The sequence below is a fragment of the Chiloscyllium plagiosum genome, unplaced genomic scaffold (assembly GCF_037043375.1).
Source record: "Chiloscyllium plagiosum isolate Xiang-an unplaced genomic scaffold, Cpla_swu_hap1 HiC_scaffold_19, whole genome shotgun sequence".
Taxonomy (NCBI): domain Eukaryota; kingdom Metazoa; phylum Chordata; class Chondrichthyes; order Orectolobiformes; family Hemiscylliidae; genus Chiloscyllium; species Chiloscyllium plagiosum.
The window spans coordinates 28,211,656-28,226,041 of NW_028270157.1; the positions used below are offsets into that span (position 1 = coordinate 28,211,656).

The 14,386-nt window shown below is 40.4% G+C and overlaps 1 protein-coding gene across 2 annotated transcripts in view; it reads left to right on the top strand.

Annotated features, from left to right (window-relative positions):
• The window catches only part of msrb3 (methionine sulfoxide reductase B3), a 131,847-nt gene that overhangs the window by 42,778 nt on the left and 74,683 nt on the right, over window positions 1-14,386 (top strand). For both annotated transcript variants that reach the window (XM_043709653.2, XM_043709654.2), the window contains 2 exons: window positions 7,330-7,438; window positions 10,265-10,342. In XM_043709653.2, the coding sequence (XP_043565588.1) occupies window positions 7,330-7,438; window positions 10,265-10,342 (187 nt within the window). The remainder of the gene's footprint in view (window positions 1-7,329; window positions 7,439-10,264; window positions 10,343-14,386) is intronic.

Here is a 14,386-nt window from a genome sequence, read left to right on the forward strand (position 1 = left end):
CGGTGTGTTAGGTTTCATTAGTAGAGGGATTGAGTTCCGGAGCCGCAATGTCATGCTGCAACTATAAAAAATGCTAGTGTGGCCCCACATGGACTATTGTGTACAATTCTGGTTGCCCCATTACAGGAAGCATTGGAAAAAGTGCAGAGGAGACTTACCAGGATGTTGCCTGGTCTAGAGGGAAACTCTTATGAGGAAAGGCTGAGAGACTTGGATCTGTTCTCATTGGAAAGAAGAAGGCTAAGACGGGATTTTATAGAGACATAAAAGATGATTAGAGGATTAGATAGGGTAGACAGTGAAAATCTTTTTCCCAGGATGATGATGTCAGTTTGCACGAGGTTGCATAACTACAAATTGAGAGGTAAAAGATTTAAGACGGATGTCAGAGGCAGGTTCTTCTCTCAGAGAGTGGTAAGGGTGTGGAATGCCCGACCTGTCAATGTAGTTAACTCAGCCATATTAGGGGCATTTAAACAATCCTTGGATAAGCACATGGATGATGGTGGGATAGTGTAGGGGATGATCTTAGAATGAGTCACAGGTCGGCGCAACATCATGGGCTGAAGGGCCTGTTCTGCGCTGTATTGTTCTATGTTCTATAGTGAGGGAAATTGAATATAGAACCAGGGAGGTTATGGTTCAGTTAAAAAGAGCATTGGTAAGGCTGAAACTGGAGTGCTATGCACAATATTAATCACATAATTTAAGAAAGGAAGCAGAAGTATTGGAGACAGATTGGAAACGGTTTACTAGAGTAATATTTGGACTAGGCAGGCTATCTTATAGATAGTGGATTAGTGGTGCTGGAAGAGCACAGCAGTTCAGGCAGCATCCAAGGAGCAGCAAAATTGACGTTTCGGGCAAAAGCCCTTCATCAGGAATAAAGGCAGTAAGCCTGAAGTGGAGAGATAAGCTAGAGGAGGGTGGGGGTGGGGAGAAAGTAGCATAGAGTACAATGCGTGAGTGGGGGAGGGGATGAATGTGATAGGTCAGGGAGGAGAGGGTGCAGTGGATAGGTGGAAAAGGAGATAGGCAGGTAGGACAAGTCCGGACAAGTCATGGGGACAGTGCTGAGCTGGAAGTTTGGAACTAGGGTGAGGTGGGGGAAGGGGAAATTAGGAAACTGTTGAAGTCCACATTGATGCCCTGGGGTTGAAGTGTTCCGAGGTGGAAGATGAGGCGTTCTTCCTCCAGGCATCTGGTGGTGAGGGAGCGGCGGTGAAGGAGGCCCAGGACCTCCATGTCCTCGGCAGAGTGGGAGGGGGAGTTGGAATGTTGGGCCACGGGGCGGTGTGGTTGATTGGTGCGGGTGTCCCGGAGATGTTCCCTAAAGCGCTCTGTTAGGAGGCGCCCAGTCTCCCCAGTGTAGAGGAGACCGCATCGGGAGCAACGGATACAATAAATGATATTAGTGGATGTGCAAGTAAAATTTTGATGGATGTGGAAGGCTCCTTTAGGGCCTTGGATAGAGGTGAGGGAGGAGGTGTGGGTGCAGGTATTACAGTTCCTGCGGTGGCAGGGGAAAGTGCCAGGATGGGAGGGTGGGTTGTAGGAGGGCGTGGACCTGACCAGGTAAGCACAGAGGGAATGGTCTTTGCGGAAGGTGGAAAGGGGTGGGGAGGGAAATATATCCCTGGTGGTGGAGTCTTTTTGGAGGTGGTGGAAATGTCGGCGGATGATTTGGTTTATGTGAAGGTTGGAAGGTTGGAAGGTGAGCACCAGGGGCATTCTGTCCTTGTTACGGTTGGAGGGTTGGGGTCTGAGGGTGGAGGTGCAGGATGTGGACGAGATGCTTTGGAGGGCATCTTTAACCACGTGGGAAGGGAAATTGCGGTCTCTAAATAAGGAGGCCATCTGGTGTGTTCTGTGGTGGAACTGGTCCTCCTGGGAGCAGATATGGCGGTGGCGGAGGAACTGGGAATACGGGATGGCTTTTTTGCAAGAGGTAGGGTGGGAAGAGGTGTAATCCAGGTAGCTGTGGGAGTCGGTGGGTTTGTAAAAAATGTCAGTGTCAAGTCGGTCGTCATTAATGGAGATGGAGAGGTCCAGGAAGGGGAGGGAGGTGTCAGAGATGGTCCAGGTAAATTTAAGGTCAGGGTGGAATGTGCTGGTGAAGTTGATGAATTGCTCAACCTCCTCGCGGGAGCACGAGGTGGCGCCAATGCAGTCATCAGTGTAGCGGAGGAAGAGGTGGGGAGTGGTGCCGGTGTAATTACGGAAGATCAACTGCTCTACGTAGCCAACAAAGAGACAGGCATAGCTGGGGCCCATACGTGTGCCCATGGCTACCCCTTTGGTCTGGAGGAAGTGGGAGGATTCAAAGGAGAAATTGTTAAGGGTTAGGATAGGTTAGTCTTGTGTCTATTTTATGATCCCAGCTAATGTTATTACTGGGCAAGTCAGATCCCAGACTGAAATCTGGCTTGATAGATCATGTTTTCTTTCTTTTATTTAATGAGGTGATCACTGACACACAAGCATGTAATGTTGCAGATCTGTTTTTAATCATAAAAAGTATATCCTTCTATTATAATAACCTCCTTTAAACTTTCACTTTCTCACCTTAACCTTTGCCCCCTATTATCTGACATTTCCACCCAAGGAAAATACTCTGACAATCTTTCCTCTCCATACCTCCCATAATTTTATATACTTCTCAGGTTGCTCACTCAACCTCCAATGCTGTAATGAAAGCAATCCAAGTTTGTCCAACCTCTCCTTACAGCTGATACACTCCACTCCAGTCCAGGCAACATCAAACATTCTGGTCTGGAATTTTCACCCTGATATCTTTAAAATGAGGTAACCTACTTCCTCACTGTTCTGAATGATTTCCTTTCTTCAGAAAGAACTATTTAACATCTAACACCAACCACAACTTCTGCAAACTGAAAATCAATTTGTTTTCCAGAATGGGCTTTTCCTCTAAGCAATCAAAGTTCAATTCTGGTTCTCCTCTCTGGAAGCAAGCTAATTATCCTCTATATTTACTCTGTCCAGGAGCAAACATTTCCAATGCAAACAAATTCACATCAACACTCTAGCGATTTTTTTTCACTTATGCTAGATTTTTTAAAAAATGGCTCCACAAATGCTGACAAGTTCATCACTAAAATCCTTCATTTACACAGACCAAAACCCATATATTACTGGTTTAAAATCCCAACTCTAAAATAGTTAATATTGGTAGACATTTTATACATAAATCACAAATCTTCCATTACAGCCAGAGTTTTGAGTTGATTAATACAATTAAAATCCTGAGGGCTGCTGACAAGATAGATGTGGAGAAGATGTTTCCTCTTTTGGAAGAACCTAGAAGTAAATTTAAAAATCAGTGCTCGCCCAAAAGGAGTAATTCAAATTGTTTTGCCTGAGGGTTGCGATTTCGGGAACTCTTCCCAAAAATGTGATGGAAGCAGGCTCTTCGTTTTTTTTATGGCAGAAGTGGATGGATTCCTGGAAGACAGAGGGGTGAAAGATTTTCAGGATTAAGTTGATTTTGAGGTCACAATCCGATCTTATCCATGACCTTATTGAATAGCAGGGGAGGTTCAAGTTTGAATGGACTACTGCACCTAAACCATTTGCATGTTTTAAAAAAGCCCTAAAACCTTGTTAAATTATCAACTTTGCTTTATTAAACTCTGAAGTACATATCCAGTTCACATCATTTGCTGCTAAATTGCCAGCAGCATATTAGAAAAGATATGAGAAAATGTATTATGTGTGGGAATCAGTGTGTTGGCCCATGACTCTATCTAATATTAAGGTAGACAAATCCCCAGGACCGGATGGGATCTATCCCAGGTTGCTGAGAGAGGAAATAGCTGTGACCCTGACAGATATCTTTGTGGCATCCTTAAACACAGGTGAGGTGCTGGAGGACTGGAGTGTTGCTCATGATGTCCCCCTGTACAAAAAGGGTAGTAGGGATATTCTGGGTAACTACAGACCGGTGAGCCTGACATCAGTGGTGGGAAAGTTGCTGGAGAAGGTACTGAGGGATAAAATCTATTTATATTTGGAAAAGAATGGGTTTATCAGTAATAGCAACAGTTTTGTGTGGGGGAGATTGTGCCTTACCAACTTAATAGAATTCTTTGAGGAAGTGACCAAGTTGATAGATGAAGGAAGGACTGTGGATGTCATATACATGGACTTCAGTAAGGCATTTGATAAGGTTCCCCATGGTAAAATAATGGAGAAAGTGAAGTCACATGGTGTGCAGGGTGTTCTAGCTAGGTGGATAAAGAACTTGTTGAGCAACAGGAGGCAGAGAGTAGTAGTTGAAGGGAGTTTCTCGAAATAGAGCAAGGTGAGCAGTGGTGTTCCACAGGGGTCAGTATTGGGGCCACTGTTGTTTGTGATAGACATAAATTACCTGAAAGAGGGCACTGTTGGTATGATCAGCAAATTTGCAGATGACACGAAGATTGGTGAAGTAGCAGAAAGCTTAGGCAACTGTCAAAGAATATAGGACATTATAGATAGACTGGATAGTTGGGCGGAGAAGTGGCAGATGGAGTTCAATGCAGGCAAATGTGAGGTGATGCATTTTGGGAAGTCTAATTCTAGAGCGAATTATGCAGTAAATAGAAGAGCCTTAGGAAAAGTTGGTGAGCAGAGAGATCTTGGAGTTCAAGTCCATTGTACCCTGAAGGTTGCTGCACAGGTGGATAGAGTGGTCAAGAAGGCATATGGTATGCTTGACTTCATCAGATGTGATATTGAGTATAAGAGCTGGCAGGTCATGTTAAAAATGTACAAGACATTGGGTCGGCCGCATTTAGAATACTGTGTGCAGTTCTGGTCGCCAAATTACCAGAAGGGTGTGGACGCTTTGGAGAGGGTGCAGAGAAGGTTTACAATGATGTTGCCTGGTATGGAAGGTGCTAACTATGAAGAGAGGTTAAGTAGGTTAGGTTTGTTTTTTTTAATTAGAAAAAAGGAGATTGAGGGGGGACCTGACTGAGATCTACAAAATCATGAAGGGTATAGACAGGGTAGATAGAGATAAGCCTTTTCCCAGGGTGAAGGATTCAATAATAGCTTTCAAATTGAGAGGTGAAACGTCTAAGGGGGATAGACACAGCAAGTACTTTATACAGAGGGTGATAGGCACCAGGAACACGTTGCCAGCAGAGGTAGTAGAGGCAGGCATGGTAGATTAATTTAAGATGCGTCTGGACAGATTCATAAGTTGGTGGGGAACAGAGGAATACTTAGGAATTGGGCGATAGGTTTAGACAGTGGATTTGGATCAGCTCAGGCTTAGAGGGCTAAAGGGCCTTTTCCTGGGCTGTAAATTTTCTTTGTTCTTTGTTCCATAACGTAGCCCATCATCCACCAATTGACTAATTCAGAGCTGTCAGGTAAGTATCTTGTCTTAATACAGGCCTTGACCTTGATGGCTTCGGTCATCAGAAGCTGTCAGCCATTTTAGTTTTATCCTCCTTTAGGATGGAGGCCAGGGGATCCAGAGGAAGAACTGGGGAAGGACTTTCAAAAACCGTCTCCAATGAAGGAGATGAGTTTTTTTCTAAGACCAACTCGCCCTGTTACCGACCCTTCTCCCCACCCTTCTTACCACTTCCAGTGAGGGGAACATCATGTCTTTCATTTTTAAAGCTTTAAATAAGTGAATCAAATCCATGAGAAGTACAAGTTCTATTAAGAGAACTGTTTCTGGTTAAACCAAACATCTGAATATTGCCATAACATTCAAATCAAAATAACCCAATTTTCACATGTTTTGTATATTTGGCTTGCATTTTGATATGCTCATATTTTCCATGAGAATAATTTTAAATTCTTATTTGTTATTACCATAATTAGCTTTGTTTTGTGTGGTGCATCATTTGCTCATTGACTTGAAAGTGCAAATGTAATTTGCCTGAGCTATTGAGTTTACAAGATTTGCAATAGATTTGAACAACTGAAATCACTTCTTCTATGCGAATGAAAATAAATTATAATTGAAGCACCTTAATGCTCAAGAGATATCTTGCAGGTTTTCTTAAAAGGAGGTACAGCTGTCTTATTATCCAAGCTGGATAATGTATATTGCCCATTTACATCACAGTGATCTGGGAAAATCTCTTGTGCCCGCAAGTCCAATTCTGTGAAGTTTACTCAGAGGAAGAACTGACAAGATGCAGACAAACAATATCATATAATGGGATGTTTGCTCACTGAGATGGCAGGTTTGGTTTTAGATGTTTCATCACCATACTGGTATCATCATCAGTGAGTCTCCGGATGAAGCAGTGGTGCATTGGCTCACGTTTTATTTATGTGTTTAGGTTTCTTTGGGTTGGTGACACCATTTCCTGTGGTGATGTCATTCCCTGTTCTTTTTCTCGGGGGTGGTAAGATATGACCCACTCTCACTAGTATCTTTACAAACAGATGAGGAAGGACACCACTTCGACTGGGACAGCACATCCATCCTTGGACAAGGCAAACAGAGACACACGCGAGAATTCCTCGAAGCATGGTATTCCAACCGGAACTCTTATCAACAAACACATTGACTTGGATCCCATTTACCACACCTGAGAAAAAGAACCGGAAATGACATCACCATGGGAAATGGCATCACCACAGGATATGATGTCAGAAACCCAAGGAAACCTAGCACATAAATAAAAAACGGGCCATACCACCAGTGCTTCATCCAGAGGCTCACTAATGAAGTGACCTAGTATGGTGACGAAACATCTGAAACCGAACCTTCCAGCTCAGCGAGCAAACCTGCATCCAGAACCTCAACCTGAGCTACAAATCTTCTCAAAGCTCGGTATCATGTAACATTGATAAATCACCTTCGATTTAAATTTCACAGACATTGTAGGCTGGAATGGCACCATTATATCCATTCCATCCCCCTGACCATTACATTTTGAACTTATTAATTGCTGGTACTTTTAAAAACCAAGTGACACTGGTACAATGGTTTCAGAGCAAGAAGGTCAAAATAGTCAGTTCTCAACTTGAGTGAACTGCACCATTTTTTTTCTAATTTCTGTGTGAAATCAATTCTTTTCTACTATCAGTATGGAGTTAGTCACTATCATATATACACAAAGGCTTTTGGCTGTAACACATGGCCACTGCTCCACTGGAATCACCTGGCTCTTTTGCACATTCTTAACTTGGAATTAAAGAAGTAATCAGCTATGTTCAGCTGAATTCAGCATTGCATTGGAGGTTAGTTTGGCGTTTGACAAATGAGTGCAAAAGCTGTGCTATGGCCATCATCTAAAGAAATGATTTGGGTTTGAACTAAAGAACTGCTTCTCCCATATTCTCTCTCTCTTTCAGGTTCACGGAGGGATAAAAGCAGCTGCAAAGTGGTCTTCCCAGAGCAGGAACTGCGGGAGCGACTGACAGCCCAACAATACCATGTGACTCAGGACAAGGGAACAGAAAGGTATAACTGGATGGAGTGAATGAGACATATCGTCTTAGAATGTGCATCATGAAATCATGTTATTTTAGGTGATAAACAGATACTGAGGGATTAAAATGATGTGTGTACTTCCAATCTACACCGGATTGGTGTTGTGTGTCACATTAGTTCCTAGTCTAGTGCACTAGACTAACAGCTAGTGTTTTATGCAAATCAAAAGCCTAATGCATGATTCAAGCACCTTTACTAATAATTGATCATCCCTGATCACAGCAAATGCTATGCAGGCTACAGCTAGTTTACACTGATGACAGTTGACAAAGCTACAGTCTTCAAAGAGACTACTGGATGCTGATGCTCACAGGGTCTGTGGAGCTAAAACAATAGACAATAGACAATAGGTGCAGGAGTAGGCCATTCTGCCCTTTGAGCCTGCACCACCATTCAATATCATCATGGCCGATCATCCTTAATCAGTATCCTGTTCCTGCCTTATCTCCATAACCCTTGATTCCACAATCCTTGAGAGCTCTATCCAACTCTTTCTTAAATGAATCCAGAGACTGGGCCTCCACTGCCCTTAGGGGCAGAGCATTCAACACAGTCACCACTCTCTGGGTGAAGAAATTTCTCCTCATCTCTGTCCTAAATGGTGTACCCCGTATTTTTAAGCTGTGTCCTCTGGTTCGGCACTCACCCATCAGCGGAAACATGTTTCCTGCCTCCAGAGTGTCCAATCCTTTAATAATCTTATCTGTCTCAATCAGATCCCCTCTCAGTCTTCTAAACTCAAGGGTATACAAGCCCAAGTGCTCCAGTCTTTCAGTGTAAGGTAATCCCACCATTCCAGGAATTGACCTCGTGAACCTACGCTGCACTCCCTCAATAGCCAGAATGTCTTTCCTCAAATTTGGAGACCAGAACTGCACATAGTACTCCAGGTGTGGTCTCACCAGGGCCCTGTACAGCTGCAGAAGAACCTCTTTGCTTCTATGCTCCCTCTTGTTATGAAGGCCAGCATGCTATTAGCCTTCTTCACTACCTGCTGTACCTGCATGCTTACCTTCATTGACTGGTGTACAAGAGCACTCAGATCTCTCTGTATTGTCCCTTTACCTAAATTGATTCCATTTAGGTAGTAATCTGCCTTCCTGTTCTTGCCACCAAAGTGGATAACCATACATTAAACTGCATCTGCCATGCATCTGACCACTCACCTAACCTGTCCAGGTCACCCTGTAATCTCCTAACATCCTCATCACATTTCACCCTGCCACCCAGCTTATTATCATCAGCAAATTTGCTAATGTTATTGCTGATACCATCTTCTATATCATTAACATATATTGTAAAAAGCTGCGGTCCCAGTACTGATCCCTGCAGTACCCCACTGGTCACTGCCTGCCATTCCAAAATGGAGCCGTTTATCACTACTCTTTGTTTCCTATCAGCCAACCAACTTTCAATCCAAGTTAGTACTTTGCCCCCAAATACCATGCGCCCTAATTTTGCTCACTAACCTCCTATGTGGGTCAAGCAGTTGTCCACCGCAATAGTGGAGCTCACCATCTCATGATCTTCCCTCGTCTCTTGACCTACAGTCAGTCAATTACTTGACCTTACTACTTGATCTTCACCTTCTATATGACCATGACTATGCATCTCGGTGCATGATTGGCATCCCCAGTATACTTTTTGCATCTGGAAAATGCAAAAAAACGAATATTGCTTGATTTCTTTCACTCATCAGTTTTGATGAGGTGTTTCATAGTGCCACTGGGTTCTTGCCAGACCTTTCTATGGCCTTTCTACTAGAATTAAAACAACTTCCATGTTTTCAGATCTCTCACTTCATTGAAATAAATCATTTTGATAGAGCAACTAAGCAAATTGCCTTTACTATTATGATTGATAACAAAACATTGTGGAGTTCTTCTGGTCTCATTGTTTCACTTTGCTAAAGTACAAGAGGTAACAGAGTAGCAGAGTCTGAAGTCTGACTGCTGACTGTTTCTTTGGAGTCTTTCTCCAGATCCGAAAGAAAGCTAAACACAGAGGGAAATGGACCTCTGCCAGTGATTAGTTTGAAGGTGGTCATTGTGTGTTCAGATGCTAGGCTGCCAAAATAAGGTAGCGTAATTAAGCCCATTTTTGAAGCACATGTGGAGAAAGTATTTATTGGCTCATTTGCAGCTGGAATGTCAAAAATGTTCAATAACTACCCTCAAATGTCTGTAGTCCTTGGAAGCTAGCCCTCATTGCTGTTTTTTAAAAACAAAATTCTCACCCTCTTCCAAGGCTCTGTTAGGTGGCAATGTCGAGGATCTCAGCTGATTTTAGTGCTGAGTTGACGTGCCAAAGCTAACTATTTTGTCTACTTTTATATAGTAAACTCTGGCACACTTATTCAAATACCTCCAATCCAAATTTATTAATGATGTAACTGCTTGTTTCCATTCATGCCTTGCAAAAGCCTTTTTACCACACATGGGGTCCCAGTTAATAGGCTTCGCTTTCTTCCTGTCACAATATACTGTTTGAATTTACTGAATGTGAGTCATTTGCTTAGAAACTCCAGAAGTGTGTTGGCAGCAGACCTTAACCTCTATTCCTGAGCTTTGAGCCAAAATGCATTCTGCTGTGTACCAAATCGCCAGAATGATTCAGCATGCACAGTTGCCCAGAGATTATCAATCTTTTTTCAAGATCCTGTTTGTAAAAATGGAAACTTTTTATAGTAATAGGGATGAGACTGAAGGAAATGAGACATAAAATTACTTGCTTCAAAACATTGTATAAAACAACATTGCTTTATAATTAATGCATTTAATGCATTTGCCCTTCTAGTGCTTTTACGGGAGTGTACACACTGCACAAAGATAAAGGGACCTACAGTTGCGTGGTTTGTGGAACTCCCCTTTTTACGTAAGTATAATAATAACATCTCAATAATAGGCAGACTTCCCATTAAATTCTTGTGCCCTGTATACACAGAATGACCAAAACAACAATCATATAAAAATATCCTATATGTGTTGGTATTTGTTATTGCACTCCAATCCTGTTTCCAAGTTGGTACCTACAATTCTTATGAACTGAAATCCATTGCAAGGCACTTAGGGGGAGGGGCAAAAAATAACTACAAGACTCCAAACTTATCATAAACTTTAAAAGCTAAACAAAAACAGATGGCAGGATGCAGCATTTGGCATAGTAAAGCTCCATCTACTCATCAAATGTATTGAGCAGTTGAAAAAGAATGTTGTGGATTGATAATAAAACTCTGTCCAGATTACCAGTGTTACCCCTTTAAACATTCAGGGTTCCGCAGCAACTTTATTGTTATTGAAGGTCATCTGGCTTTAATAAACTTTAGCAGTTTTTCATTTATGATATGATTGCCTCTTGGCTATTGTTAGCTTTTAGCTGTACTAAGTGTGTTTTTTTACAAGTAGTTAGCAATTCTGATTACTATGTCCATTAATGAAATCGTACGTAGGATGTATTTTTAATTTGTATTGAATATTTCTGTCTTGATGGGTGGGATATTGGTACATTGTTTTCCTTTGTTTCATTACTTATAAGGTCAACATCTTCCTTTATTGTCAATTATCCTCCTATACATTAGAAAACAGGCTCTTCATCCAGTCCCTGAGGGTATGATCTGTATCACACTGGATTACCTCTGCAAAGTTCCTTATACTCTCAGACCATACATAACACTGCAGAGGAGAACCTGTTGTACATGAATCAAGAAGATGACACATCAGCTTAATGAAGTACACTAATCATGGAGTCCAATACGGAAACATCTGCAAAATTGTTAGTTGTTTGAATTGCTTTAATGTTTCAATAAATCTTGTTTTTGTAAGCTTTGAAAGAATCTTATAACCTCATCAACAACAATTTACATTTTTATAGAGCCTTTAATGTAGTAAAGTGTCTGATCTCTCACAGAACAGTGTCAAACAAAATTTCAAGCTGACCCTCATAAGGAGATATTAGGACAGGTGACCAAAACCTTAATCAAAATGGTAGACTTGAAGAAGTGACTTAGAAGAAGAGAAGGATGTAGAGAAATTCAAAAACGTTATTCCAGAATTTGGGGCCACATCAATTGAAAACCCTGCTGCCAAGAGAGCAATTTAAAATTGGCCAGAATTAGAAAAGCAAAGATGTGTCAGAGGTAAGAGATCTGATGAAAAGATGTCGATCTGAAATGTGAACTGTTTTTCTCTTTACAGACGCTGCCTAACTTACTGAGTATTTCCAGAAATGTTTTCTCTTTATTTCAGATCTACAGCAACCACAATATTTTGCTTTCTTATCTTGGAAGGTAGTTAGGGGCAAGGCCATGGATTGATGAAAGATAGTAATTTTTATAGTTGAGACATTGTTTGATTGGGAGATAATATGAATCAGTAAACACAGGAATGATGGATGAATTTGGTGGACTTTAAGATAGTGATTATATTTTGGTGAATTTTGGATAAGTTCAAGTTTATCTACTGTTATCAAAATTCTACTAATGAATGCTTTAATTGGACCAAAATATAATCACTATTATTCTCAAGTAATTGATGACTGATCAAAACTCAGTAAAGTTGCAGCCAATGTTTACTGTTCTCTGTTTTTAACATGTATTAATCTCACTGCAAGCAATAAACAATAGTGTGCATCTTGACAGCCATTATTGTTAAATATCAAAATTGCCATCCAAAAGTATAATTAACCACTATATATATAATGTCCAGATGATTTGAAGACTATAATTTTGAAATTTCACTAATAATTATTATAAATTGCCCACACTTCTCATCTGCAACTTGAATATCCCACATGGTGTCACAATCAGTTTTAATTTGGAAGTTCTCAAATATTTTTTCAAGCTATAATTTAGTATTAAACTATCCAGATTTAACTGATCTGCTAGGAAATAAAAACATGCAGGCCGTGAATTGGGCTTGATTGCCTCCACAATCACATTCCTGATATATTTTCACTTTATGAAAATGTTTAAAAATTACCCCACTTACTCCTAGTTCCATATTAATACTGCAATAAGGAAACCAATCTAACTCAAATTAGATTGGCCACCATAAATCTCCAAGGATATTATTCTAACTATTAGATAATCACATAGGCAGCTTTATATGTTCCAAATGTTGTCTGGCAAACATGCAATTCTAATGCTGTTCAGAGCAGAATATTTCAATTCTTCAACTCTTTACACCATGGTTCTTGATTATCTTATCCCTCTGTCATTCTTGTTCCATAACATACACCATGTACACTGTCATGTTTATTTTGTTGAGAACAATACAAGTTTCTGTTATATGATATTGTGCAATGCACGTCTTTGCAGACTATTACCACAGTCAAAACAAATTCAAATCACTATCTCAAATGCTGTCATGAAAGTTTTAATGTAGTAAGTGAGTAGGAGATTAGTTGATATGGCTACACACTGATTTAAAAATATAAGTGAATTTTTGCCATCATTAGTTAAAATTTGTGAAAGAATATTTGTCGCAACTGCATATCTGTTTCCAGGAGCAATGATAGACAAAGTTTGGACAACTTAAAGGTGAAGGTAGCTATTTATGATTTGAGAATGATAAAATTATAGAGATATTTTACCTGAGTAAAATTATAGAGATATTTTTAACCTATGAATTGGGAGCAGGAGCAAGTCATTCAAACACCTGTGCATGTTCTGCCATTCAATATGATCGTGGCTGATCTAATTGCGGTCTCAACACATTTTTGCCAATGCTTGATAACCTTAGATCAATGAGGGATGACGGGAAAACTTTTGTTAGATCCAGTACTCTGCATTTTCAAAAAAAGAACTGCATTCAACTGTTAATGGAGCAAAAAGAAATTGTCATCTGTTTGAGGTGGAGGTCATTGCCAAAGTGCCAATGAAAAGTGGGGAGGAAATGGCAAAGAGCAGTAGCCTTCATTATTAAAAATAGCATTTAAATTAGTTGGTCTTATTCTGTCATTGGTTAAAAACTTTTTTCTAAAAAGCAAAACTAATTGGGAAATGATAGCGTAATTTTGTAAAGGACAATTTGTGCTTGACAAACCTAAATTAGCTTTTTAAGGAAATTACAAAGGATATAGATAAAAGGAATGCAACAGTTATTGAATATATAGATTTCTACATGGTGTTAGGTGCAGCATAGAAAATTAAGGGACAATTTTTGCAGTAAATGTAGATGGATATATAGAGGAATATTAAAGAGATGGAAATCAGCAAAAAGAAATGTGGGTGCCATTCAAGTTGATAAAATGCAGGTAGTGACATGCCTCAGGATCTATGCTCAATTTATAACAACAACTTATAGAATGCATTGAATGTCCTAAAGCATTATATAAGCACATTAGTTAACCAAGTATGATGTTGAATGATGTGAGAAGGTATTGGATCAGGCTTGGTCAAGGAAGTAAGTTTTCAGAAATACCTTCAAGAAGAAAAGTGAACTTGATATGCAGAGAAGTGTAGATAGGGAATTCCAGTTAATGGGGCTTTCAAAATAAAAACATGGCAACAGTTTTAATTGGGAATACACAAAAGCCTAGAATTGGATTAAATACTTTGGAAGGTTAGGGGCCTGGGGAAGATATTAGAGATAAGGAGGGCAAGCTTATGGAAGAGTTTGAAAATGAGGGTGGGATTTTTAAAATCAAGACATTACTCAATAGGGAGCTAATCTAGGTTGAGCAGGGATTGATAAGGGAACAGGAACTATTGTGTTTAGACATGGGCAGCAGAATTTTGGATGACCTCAAGTTTATTGAGTACAAAGGTAGCAGTCCATGGAGTAGTCAGACAGAAAGGTAGTGAGGGCATGATGGAAGATTTCAGCAACATTTGAGTTGAGACCAGGTGAAGGTGGATGATGTTACAAAGATAAAAATATGGAGGTTTGCTAATGGAAGAGAGAACCAGCAGAGCCAACT